A 10,950-nucleotide genomic window follows, 5' to 3' on the forward strand; every position below is an offset into this window, starting at 1 on the left:
CAGAACCACCATCTTAGACATATAGAGGACACAAGTCACATGAGTCATTTGCCTGCACAATGCCTCATCAACCCAATCAGCACTACCACGACTAACTCAGCCTCCGTGGGGCGCCAAGGCAAGGCTGCAGCAATGCTCGGAAAGATATAAATATAGAAAGATCCTCCAAAGTAATATCCAAGACTGTTATCTGTCTGGAACCACATCATCTACAATCATGATGCCACCTACAGCATCCCCTCTTCCTCATATTCATCTCCTCTGCATGGACGAAAAATACATCCGTGCCTTCGAATCTGTCTTATCGACAACCACCACATCTCCCCAATTTCCCAAGATCACCTTCCACAATTGTTCTCTCTCATATATTTCCCCGAACATTCAATTCGATGTGATCGTCTCTCCTGCCAACTCTTACGGCCGGCTAGACGGTGGCTTCGACGACGCCATCTCACGTGCCTTCTCCCCAACGACAGACTACCTCGCCTTGACCCGCCACACGCAGGGGATCCTCTTTCGCGATTATCGGGGCTACCTGCCCCCGGGATCATGTACGCTCATCCCTATCCCGGAGGAGTTTGACCATCGGTCAAAGAATGTTTGGGGAACAAGGTACTTGGCGCTTTGTCCGACCATGAGAGTGCCACAGAATGTGCGCTGGGATCGGGAGATTGTGTATGAGTGTATCTGGAGCTTGTTGTGCGCTATTGACAGACATAACTGGGATATTGAGAGAACAGCAGACGGGGCAACGAGGATTGATAGTCTCTTAATGACCCCGTTTGCGACGGGGTGTGGGCTTGTCTCGCCTGAGAAGTGGGCCAGACAGATGATCCTGGCGCTCAATCATTATGTTGATGCGGTGCAAAATCCGGGGAAGTGGTCCAGTCTGGATCTGGGTCAGGCTATGGTGTATTCGAGTGAGGTGGCGAGGACTTGGGAGTTATAGTTGGATGTTGGATAGTGTATATCTGACACCTGAGAAGGCAATGGGTGATTAAGAAATAGGAAGATGCATTGCGTGCGGAAATATGATATTCGCACTTGATTGAGGGCGTGTAGCTGCAAACAAGAGTTGACAAGAGGAAACTAAATAAGAACATGATGAAACTGACGCATTGTGTGTTTGGAGATGAGGTGCTCACATTTCGTTGATGCTGTATCGCTCGAGACAAGGTTTGGAATGAGGAAGCCGAACAGAGAACTACTTCGAAACGGACGACGACTTGTGTGTGGAGAGGAGGTGTTATAACATTTGTCATTCGTCGGAGACGTATACTCGAAGGTTCTCATCGGCAAGACAAAGAGGCGGACAATGAGATCTGAAATATATGAAGAGTAACTCATCAGTTTGTGTGGACAAGGCATTCGCTCTATAAGTGGAGTATATCAAAAAGTATAAAAACAGGAGATATTACTAAGAGAATGATGAAGATGCACTGGGCCTGTGGGAATCAGATGTCCAGCCTTCGTCAGAGGTGTATAAAGACATATCTGCTCAAATCAGTGGTCGGTACCCTCTATCAGCGCGGCTATTCTGGCGGTCCTGCTTTATGGGAATTGCCATGACACTATAAAGGAGGTAATTTGGCATACTCTGAATACGAGGATGTCTCGCAATGTCTTGGAAGCAACACATCATACAAAATTAGCTGGAATCAACTCAAATCATGAATAATGGCCTACTCTGAGGTCCAAATGGGTCCTTGTTACCGGCAGGTTCCTTTATCAATGCATGATCGACATGACCACCCCGATACAGATTTCGCAGACTCAGAGCTCAACAACACGAGGAGAATTCGACCTATAACAATATCTGAGAGCGAGGATATGCTTCTACACGGAAACAAACCCTAAATGGCCGGTGTCTCTTGGATACTGCCGACTATATCTGTCTCAGAATCCCAGCTACTATCGCCCTGGGTCCCTCAGAACTCAGTCAGGGTTAAGCCACGGATACCTCCATTAACCACCCCACAAATAATAGTTAACCCCAGTCCACTTACTTCATGCAACGACGAAGCTATCCCACCCCCTGTACCATCATCACACTTGGCAGCTCTCAAACTCCCAACCCCAGACGCAACAGCGCAATTCCCCTTTCACATCTATACCTTCATCACGGCGACACCCAGAACAAAGTCCTCATACTCAAGCAATCCCAGTCGTCATTCAGTACCTTGTATACCCCCCTTCACAGCAACCATGACCTTCATCAAAGTATCCCTGTCCGTATATATACCACTATGAATTCAATCCTCCTGGTAACACAAGCATCGAACGTTGCTATCACCAGTCTAGGAGCCACCACCACCACCACCACCGTCGCCAACCATGCCTTGCACGCCTCGCCCCTTCAAAGCCCCCGTGCCCAACGCCAGCCCGGCTCTGGAAGCCGTGGCCGAGAAGCTTCGCGCCAGCGGCAGCAGAAGACTCCTCACGGCAGAAGGCATCAGATCCCTCTCCACCTCGACGAAGAACCTCATCGACAATCTATATACCAATGTCCGCAAGAACTGCTGGGCAGACGCCATCTGCGAAACCCCAGCAAGCCTCCGTTCCGGTCGAATGGACCCCACTGGTAGATGGCACCTTCGTAACCCTCACGTCTCCGCCTTCACCGAGGACCTCTCCCACGCAATTCAACTCGGCGACATCGACGAAGTCGACTACCACCTGTCGTCCCGCAGGATGCCCCTCAACACCTGCGACCGTGAGGGAAACTCCCTCCTCCACCTAGCCCTAACCTCCGGCCACTTGGGCATCGCCGATCTACTCCTCGAGAGTGGAGCCAGCCCCCAGTATAGCTTCGACCCGGAAGTCCCTGAGCTCGACCAACTCTTCCAATGCCCCGACCGCGTTGCCCCCCAGCTCAGCTCCATGCGCGTTGACATCCTCCGTCTGCTGCTCAGATACGGCGCCCAAATACGCCGATTCCCCACTCTCAACGTCCTCTTCGACTCCCCCGGGAACGCCCCAGAGCTCCTTCAGCTCCTTATTAAGAACCATCCGGACGTGCTCCACGAACGCTCCAAATCAGGCCACACCATCCTCCACTCGGCCGCCGCGTTCGGAACCCCCGAGGTATGCGACTTGCTGCTTGCTCGTGCTCCGCACCTTCGCGCCATATACACAGACTGGGACGTGACGCCTCTGCACATGGCGATCCTAGAGAGGAATGAGCTGACAGCCTGCTTCCTCATCTCGGCCGATATGAGCCTGCAGACGCGCCACGGGTACGACCGCACCGAGCTGTTCCTAGCAGCGTGTATGGGCCTGCGTCGCGTCGTCAAATTACTACTATCTACTACGGCGTTCTTCGCGTATCCGCCGCAGAAGTGGGTTTCGGATGCCAAGGCTGCAGTCCGCGTCGCACTGTACATGGGTAATACCGAGATTGTGGATATGATTAGACGGAATCTAGGATTGTATGTTGTTACCCTTCACCCCTCTTGTGCTCTTTATTATGAGAAAAGTAGGTTATACTGATTGATATATTATCCGTGTGTAGATCATGGCGCTCATGCTTATCCCCGTTCCTTACATGTCCCCGGCCTACTCTGACCCCGAGTATTATGAACATCCGGGGGATTGAGACTAGGAGGTCGAGGAGTAGACGCGCTAGGAGCGTGAGGGATCATGCTCATACTCATCGTCCGCAGCGGTCTGGTGAGGTTGGGTGGCAGAATTTGAATGGGGATGGGAATGTCTCTGCTCCTGCTCATCCCTTCGCTACTGTACCCAATCCGGGGACTGGTAATCCTCTGGACGGTGGCGAAAATGAGGCGGATGCTATGAGTCTGGATGCCCAGGTTGATACGTTTCTGAACAGTGTGGGTGGGAGTGGACAGGGTACGCTCGGTGTTATGGATACGGTGGTGGAGAGTATTGAGGAGTTGTGAGTTGGGCGTTGGTGGTGGTGGTGGATGCATTGTTCGTCCGGGTCTGGTATGTGAAGAGGCTGGTTTTAAGTCATTCGTTTGAGATACCTAAAAGTAGTGTTTCCTTTATGTTTGGAATTGGGATATTGCATGGTATTATTAGCTCTATGAGTGGGCGTTGCCCTACTCCAGACAGCATGGTTCATTGTTACATTTCGGTAGATACTATTCAGAACAGGCTCAATCATGACAAAAAAGTTCTATATTCATATTCAATTCAGAGCAGAGTAATACCTCCCTATGTAATTACCTCCCAAGACATATCATATCATATCCATCAAACCTCACACATTTGTACAAACTATATATCCTTCTCCACGACCCCCTTCTCAACAACCACCTGCTGATGAGCCGCCACCGGCTCATCCGCACCCCCAAGTCCCGACCCGGTCAGATAAAAGTCCTGCGGGTCCGTATCCTGGGCCGTCTGCTCCCACGTCAACCCCTGCTTCTTAATCAATTTCTGGTTCTCCGTGGGCCAGAATGTGCAAATGATGTAGTACATCACGAAGGCGGTCGTGAAGGATAGAATCCACCCGAGGTCGCCCATGCGGGTCGCGGTGGTGGAGACGCTGGCGCCGAGGGAGCCGACGAAGCCTATACAAGTATTTATTAATGGCGGGGGTGTTATGGGGGATGAAGGGATAGACGTACCAGGGAATGGCAGCGCAATGGCAATGATGTACGCGATAACGGCTTGGATGTTCCACCCGCCGTAGTATCGGTAGTTTTTGTTGAGTTTCGTGCCGTCATACAGGGATGAGAGGAAAATGTTGCCTTTAGCGAAGCAGAAGTCTATAATCCATTAGTATGTTTTGGTCATTTGGTGTAAAGGGAGGGAAGAGGGACGTACACTCGCACACCATGATGGCCACAACAGCACCCATGAACAAGGCGTATCCGGACAGGAAGTCCTCGAACTTCGTCGCCGATGTGAGAATCTCCCATGGCACGACGGCCCACGCGAGCGTCTGCACGATGTACTGTCCGCGACGCATGTTGATGTATCGCGGGAACAGCATGGAGGAATCCGCACCGAAGGAGATCATGTTGGCCGCGATGTTGGTTCCGAGGATCTGCACCAGCCAGGCAACGGCCACGAGGAACACGGCAAATCGGGTCGTGCCGGACCAGTAGTGGTCCAGGATGAATTCCATCATGTCCCATTGGTTCCTACATAATTAGCCAGGATCGGAAATATTGGGTATTTGGCAGTATGGCGTACCAGATATCGGTGCCGTATTTATTGTTGATAGCGGCTGTCGCCAGAATACCCAGACTCGCCGAGAGCGTCACCGCGATCGGGTTCGAGAGCAACTGGGTCCAGAGCGGGGCGTTGCGGGTTTTAGTCCAGCGGCAGTAGTCGGGTTGGTTGGTGATCAACGTGGCCGTATTACTGGTCTCGTTAGTCTTATGTCGGTGTGCCAAGGTTTCCGAGAGGAATGGCTTACCCCAAGCCACTGTTGATACCCGCAATAATCATCCAGGCAGTTGCCGTCGTGGATCGTGCCTCGGCCGTGTACATCGTCCCCAGCTGACCCTTAGTGTTGGCCATGGCGAAAATGAACAATCCGAACATGGCGGGCAGGGAAATGAAGGTCTTGAAAATGAAGAACTTGCGCAGCTGGTACGGACGGAAATGGCAGAAGGGCAGATGCACCAGCCAGCAGAGGAAGAAAGCCAGCATCTTCTGCGTGGTGATACCTGCACTGGATGGGATGTGGTTGGGGATGTCGGTATAATGGTGACCGAAAATCGCCCGCAGGATGTTGTACATGTATTCGGCGCCAAAGTCCACTGCAAGGGTCAGAATGAGGCGTTCATCATTGCAAGCGATTTGTGACAAGCGACTGTCACATACTCTGAATGGCAAACCACACGATGGCCAGCACCGCTCGTGCACCGACAAAGTAGTAGCTCCCCCACATGCCAAAGACGCTGCGCCCAACGCAGGGAAATCCGAGATGATATACACTGGCGGCGCGCGAGTTGAATGCCATGGCGACGGACGAAATGAGCTGGGAGACGAAGATGACGACAATCGACTGCCACCAGTTTAGACCGATGCCGACCATGGTCTACAGAATCAGTATGTCATCGAAATAAAAACCTAGCACAAAGGGCCAAAAGCATACCGATCCCAAGGTCCAGTTGGTAAAGGAGATGGACCAGTAGAACGAGACATAGTTCCACCAGCGCCAGGCTGCATCATTAGCACTGGCATGAGCAGGCACTGGGTCAAGTTCAAGACTTACTGCACTGCTCCGGAGGAGTGGGAAGCAGATCTGCAGAGAAGGTAAGTTCCAAGTCGCGTGCCGCGCGCAGCAGCTTTCATAGCTACTTAGATAGGGTTTGCCGACCTTCGTTGGACCAGCGCGAGTCCTGGCTGGAATCCAGCTCGAGGGCGGAGACCACCCGACTGCCAAACCTGGCCATGATGTTGAAACTATGGACCAGTAGGAAAGACAGAGGACGCAGTGTATCGACCCCGGCCACCTAAAGATTGAAAAGAGGTCGCATGGTGCACGGCAGCTGCAGGATTTTATTGCGCGGGGGGCGTGGCGCCTGAGCACGCGGCGGGCAAAGATTTGCACCCACACTTTAACTGTGAAGTGATAAGAACAGCAACCAGTGGGGAATGCCTAGAGATAGTGGTGGAGAATTCTTATTTTTAACTATCTTATTGGTTATATGCCTTCCCTCCTTCACGCCGCTGGTGATAAGCTCTGAGATGGCTGGAACCAACCTTTGCTGGAAAGAGTATAGCAAGGGAGGGTAAGGTTGTAACCCTATTTGTCTCGAGGGTTTATCTTAGTCACCCTCGTCCAATCACGGCATCTCCATGCTCCGACGCTATCCCTAAAGAAGGTGTCAGCCCCGTTCACGAGGCTGTTCGGGTCATCGTTGTTGCGAATTTTTCCCTTTCATTCCCTTCTTTGCCCTTCTTTTCCTTTTTAACGAGGATCTCCCGGTCGTGGGTCTACAGTTTAATATTCCAGTGGGGACGGAGCAGTTGGGCTGGTTCCTCGGTGAATGGCCGAAGCAAAACGGCCATACCTGGATGAGAACATGCCATGCTGCAGGCTACTAAAAGTAGTGGCATGATGGGGTCGGTGATAGGCTCGGCTGACGTTGAGATAAATACTATCTGGAGTGACACCTACCGGTTCAAGATACTAGCAGCAGCTAGCAATGAACGGCGTCGAGCATGGAAGCTCTCGAAGCCTTGCTGGAACACCAGGTTATTTTGGAATACTGGCCAATGTGGATGGGTGGATTGGTTGGTTTCTCGTCCACCAATCACCGTGGCTATAAAGGCTGTCGGTCAAATCTGCCGGACCAGACCAAAGTAGTAGCAATGCAATGAATGGCTGGAGCCTAGAGCGGACGACGGAGGATTCATTCCCGATGGCAGGCGGGATAACCGCCGACTATCGCCAGTTTGCACACAGACAGTTATCATATCAGCCGCGATATCAACACAACGGTCAACACTACAACCCAGTATAGTTGTTACTGTCAATCAGATGCTGTTGGGTTCAGAATACTGCTGCTCATTGCATCTCTTTCGGTGTCATGCTCCTTATCTAGTAATAACTGCCGACTGTAAATGCAGACAGTGACTGACTGGCAGAGCCAACAGTGGCGACGCTAATCTGCTGCAACGTTACAGCATCAGCAGTGAAGTTACTCGCTTAGGAGGGCGCTCAGGCACTTTTACGCGCTGTGACTGAGGCGTGACCTCATGCCAAGCACAGTCAAACTCTGTTTCCCCATAGACTGTCAGTCAATACATGTGGACCATCAGTCTGTTGCATTGTTTTGTCCAAGGAATCATTGTATCGAAAAAGGTTTGATCGGAGAATATTTAAGATCAAGAAATCAAAGAGTGCATTGAATGAATGAATGTCTGGATTAAAGAATTTTCCGGTGCCCGCCACTAGTCCATCTTCGGGTTCGCTCAGGGCACGCCGCCAGGAACCCTTCCGGGCCCCCCCTTCCAGGAACTAAGGTATCCGGTCGGGAATGCCTTCAACCCTCCCAGAGATGAACTCAGCTGATCAAGGAGTTTCTGGCCCTGTTGCACCAGTCTCAGAATGTATACAGATGGAGTCATCCATCATCCTGCTGCCTAATGTCTCCTGGACCACCTGAATTGATACGTCCATCACCTCGGATGGCCGATAATTATGTAGTACACATTTCTTTGTGTGTCTCCATAGTCAAATACCGATCAACAGGCTCCCCGAAACGAGGCGGCACTAGCCATGGGGGTGGTGATAGATCCTGTTCCATCGCCGGGTCTAGATGGCGGCAACCCGGTGTGTACCTGGTGGTCACTCCCGGTACCTCTACTTCCGACCCCATGATCCTGTCTCTGCATTGCTTTCTTGACTAGATAATCCCCAGATTTACACCTCACAAGATCATCCGCATATCCTCGGAGATATCACCTCAAGCAGATCAATTTTGAACCTGCGTCTTTACGTAGGTGAGCAGCGCGTAAACTCCGATGAATCCCTCATGACAGGACACACAGTACCTGCAAGAACCAGCGTTAGCCACCAGCTGACAGTGGCGGTCCCTCTCTGCTCCTGGACCTACTACTCATTTCATATAAGCTCAAGGACCCCAAATGTAGGCATAGTTCATGACGCAACGACGGGTCCGCCAACCACAGGAAGCGATTCACGCTCGCGTATGGCCCAAATGTTGGGTCTGTTTGGAATCCTGCAGCGAGGTGTGGAAATTGGACGGGGCCATCCGCGACGCGGTGGGGAACATTCCCAGCGGTATGCCCAGTGATGATAGAACCAGGAGGGACAAGAAGGACTGTTCATTTCCAACGTATTTATTCACCGTTGACCTGTCTATCACATCAAAGTATACGGGATAGTTAGTAGCACAATGTAACTAGAAACATGATATATCACTAGCAAACGGCCATTCTGAAACCATCTGCTACCCGCAACCCCGAGCGTTCTTTTTAGTCCGAGCGGATCGTGTAATTTCCAGCGACGCCCCCGTCATTCCCCAGATCGCCCAATCACCACCACGAATGCCACTTAATGGCCAAACTGCCTATACCCTGCAATCTCCACCCGATCCAGCATCTCACCGGTTCGTGCTCGAATCGGATCGCCGCCTGGTGTTTCACCTAAACTGTCCGATGGGGGGCGCCATCATTTCCAGCGCCAAAAACCTGTCATCTCATCTTTCATTCATTGTCCCTCATTCATTCCTTTCGGGGGCCAGTATATAACCCTTCAGGGCCCCATTCAGCTGGTCTTGGATGGTTTGGTGTTGACTCCCAGCTTCTGGAAAGCCTGTCGCCTCGTCTTTCGTTTCCCAACTTTTTGTCATTCCTTTATCGAATCTCAAGACTTTACCGCCATGCTCGGATCTACTTCTCGCCTCATCCTGGGGATGCTCAGCTGTGTGGCCCTCCTGCCCAGTCAGGCTTTGGCGGCACACCAGCACGTTGGTCACCGTCACCATCATCCTATCAACCCCACCCAGCAATCCCAGCCCAGCACCCTCATCACTATCGCTCAGGGCAGCGCTCCCACTGAAGCCCCTTCCGCATGCTACTGGGCCCCATCTGCAGTATCCTCAGTAATTGCCTCTGCCTCCGCCTCTGCCGCCGCGGTAGTCGAGAGCAACATCACCGCAAAGGTCATCATCCCATTCTACGTCTATCCCGAAGCTGGCGCCTGGACCCCCATGGAAGAGCTGTACGTTGTAATATAATGACTATAACATCCCCACTTACTAATCTCACCAGCGTCGCGGCTTTCCCCAACGTCCACTTCACCATCATCATCAACCCCGACAGCGGTCCCGGCTCCAGCAGTCTCCCTGACAGCAACTTCCTGACCGCCGTTCCCAGACTCACGAGCTACAGCAATGTTCTCGCCATCGGCTACGTCCCGACAGAGAAGGGCACCCGCGCCATTTCAGATGTCGAAAGCGACATCAAGACCTACGCCGGCTGGCCCTCCGCCTCCGGTAATTCCTCCTTCGCCGTGCACGGCATCTTCCTCGACGAAGCCCCCAACGCCTACAGCGAAGGGCTGGTCTCTTACTACCAGCAACTCGCCAATCTCATCAAGGAGAGTTCCGGACTGGGACCGGAAAACTTCGTATGCACCCCGCCCCCCGCCCCCCATCTAACCCATTCGTACACCACCTTGCATTTGCAGTAACTAATGAATGATGTGTATAGGTCGTGACCAACCCCGGCACAGTCCCTGACTCGGCCTACCTCACCATTCCCGACTCCACTGTGGTCTTCGAGTCGCCCTACGACTCGTTCCTGAGCGCCGTGTCAGAAGACTCCTTCTCTGCCATCAGGGGCGGCAATCACAGTGCCCTGGCTACGATGGTCTACTCGGTCCCGGATACCGTGCATCTGCCGACCCTCATTAGCCAAGTTGGAAATATCTCCGACCAGATCTTCCTGGGGAATACGAGTTCGTATACCGTGTATAACTCGTACATGAACCAGGTGATTCCGTTGTTGTTGCCTGCTTCTTCGTGATGTGGATAGTGGAGTGGCTGGCTGGCTCGCTGTCGCAGGGCGATGGGTTAGATAGATGATGGTGTGTTTCAATTCTTGTCTCTCGTTTTTTTCACCGTTTATGTATATAGATGTGTATGTTGTGGAACAATGTGCAAAATTTTTCTTCCCAAGGGTGTTTATTATATGTTGGTAGACTACAGATTAGGCTGTGGTTGAAGATACAGTCAGTGTAGGTAGGCCGCGGCGCCACCCGTGGAAATTCTTCAGCTGGGCCGAAACAGTTTCATCCCTACAGTAGGATAGGGATGAAACATGACAACAACCAGCAAAGGAAAGGTATTTGATACATATTAGTTTGTTTCATTTCCATAAATTCATGTACATATAATATATACATAGTATAGTAATCCATCGCCTAACTCCCACCGTGTACTTAGTATCTAATCTGTATTCAAGAGTCAGCCCTCATTCTAACCCAGATATGTT

General features: G+C 51.7%; 4 protein-coding genes across 4 annotated transcripts; 3 read left to right on the forward strand and 1 right to left on the reverse strand.

The window, feature by feature from the left end:
• Positions 1-206: 206 nt before the first annotated feature.
• On the forward strand, positions 207-1,189 carry BO88DRAFT_405386 (uncharacterized protein). The gene has a single exon (XM_025706867.1). It carries the CDS (start codon positions 221-223, stop codon positions 947-949), a length of 729 nt encoding a protein of 242 aa, XP_025562309.1. The 5' UTR covers positions 207-220; the 3' UTR covers positions 950-1,189.
• A 1,145-nt stretch (positions 1,190-2,334) lies between these two features.
• BO88DRAFT_463650 (ankyrin) lies at positions 2,335-3,902 on the forward strand (the record flags this gene model as incomplete). Its single annotated transcript, XM_025711275.1, has 2 exons — positions 2,335-3,428; positions 3,635-3,902. 2 exons carry the CDS (start codon positions 2,335-2,337, stop codon positions 3,900-3,902), a joined length of 1,362 nt encoding a protein of 453 aa, XP_025562310.1.
• A 340-nt stretch (positions 3,903-4,242) lies between these two features.
• On the reverse strand, positions 4,243-7,044 carry BO88DRAFT_426043 (uncharacterized protein; the record flags this gene model as incomplete). The annotated part of the gene is made up of 11 exons (XM_025708873.1): positions 4,243-4,538; positions 4,596-4,736; positions 4,795-5,114; positions 5,167-5,337; positions 5,393-5,738; positions 5,803-6,019; positions 6,077-6,226; positions 6,302-6,387; positions 6,416-6,437; positions 6,761-6,862; positions 7,030-7,044. 11 exons carry the CDS (start codon positions 7,042-7,044, stop codon positions 4,243-4,245), a joined length of 1,866 nt encoding a protein of 621 aa, XP_025562311.1.
• A 1,926-nt stretch (positions 7,045-8,970) lies between these two features.
• BO88DRAFT_405389 (spherulation-specific family 4 protein) lies at positions 8,971-10,634 on the forward strand. The gene is made up of 3 exons (XM_025706868.1): positions 8,971-9,676; positions 9,727-10,084; positions 10,168-10,634. The coding sequence occupies exons 1-3, from the start codon at positions 9,336-9,338 to the stop codon at positions 10,480-10,482; spliced, it is 1,014 nt and encodes a 337-aa protein (XP_025562312.1). The 5' UTR covers positions 8,971-9,335; the 3' UTR covers positions 10,483-10,634.
• Positions 10,635-10,950: the final 316 nt, after the last annotated feature.

The sequence above is a fragment of the Aspergillus vadensis genome, assembly GCF_003184925.1.
Source record: "Aspergillus vadensis CBS 113365 unplaced genomic scaffold BO88scaffold_13, whole genome shotgun sequence".
NCBI lineage: Eukaryota > Fungi > Ascomycota > Eurotiomycetes > Eurotiales > Aspergillaceae > Aspergillus > Aspergillus vadensis.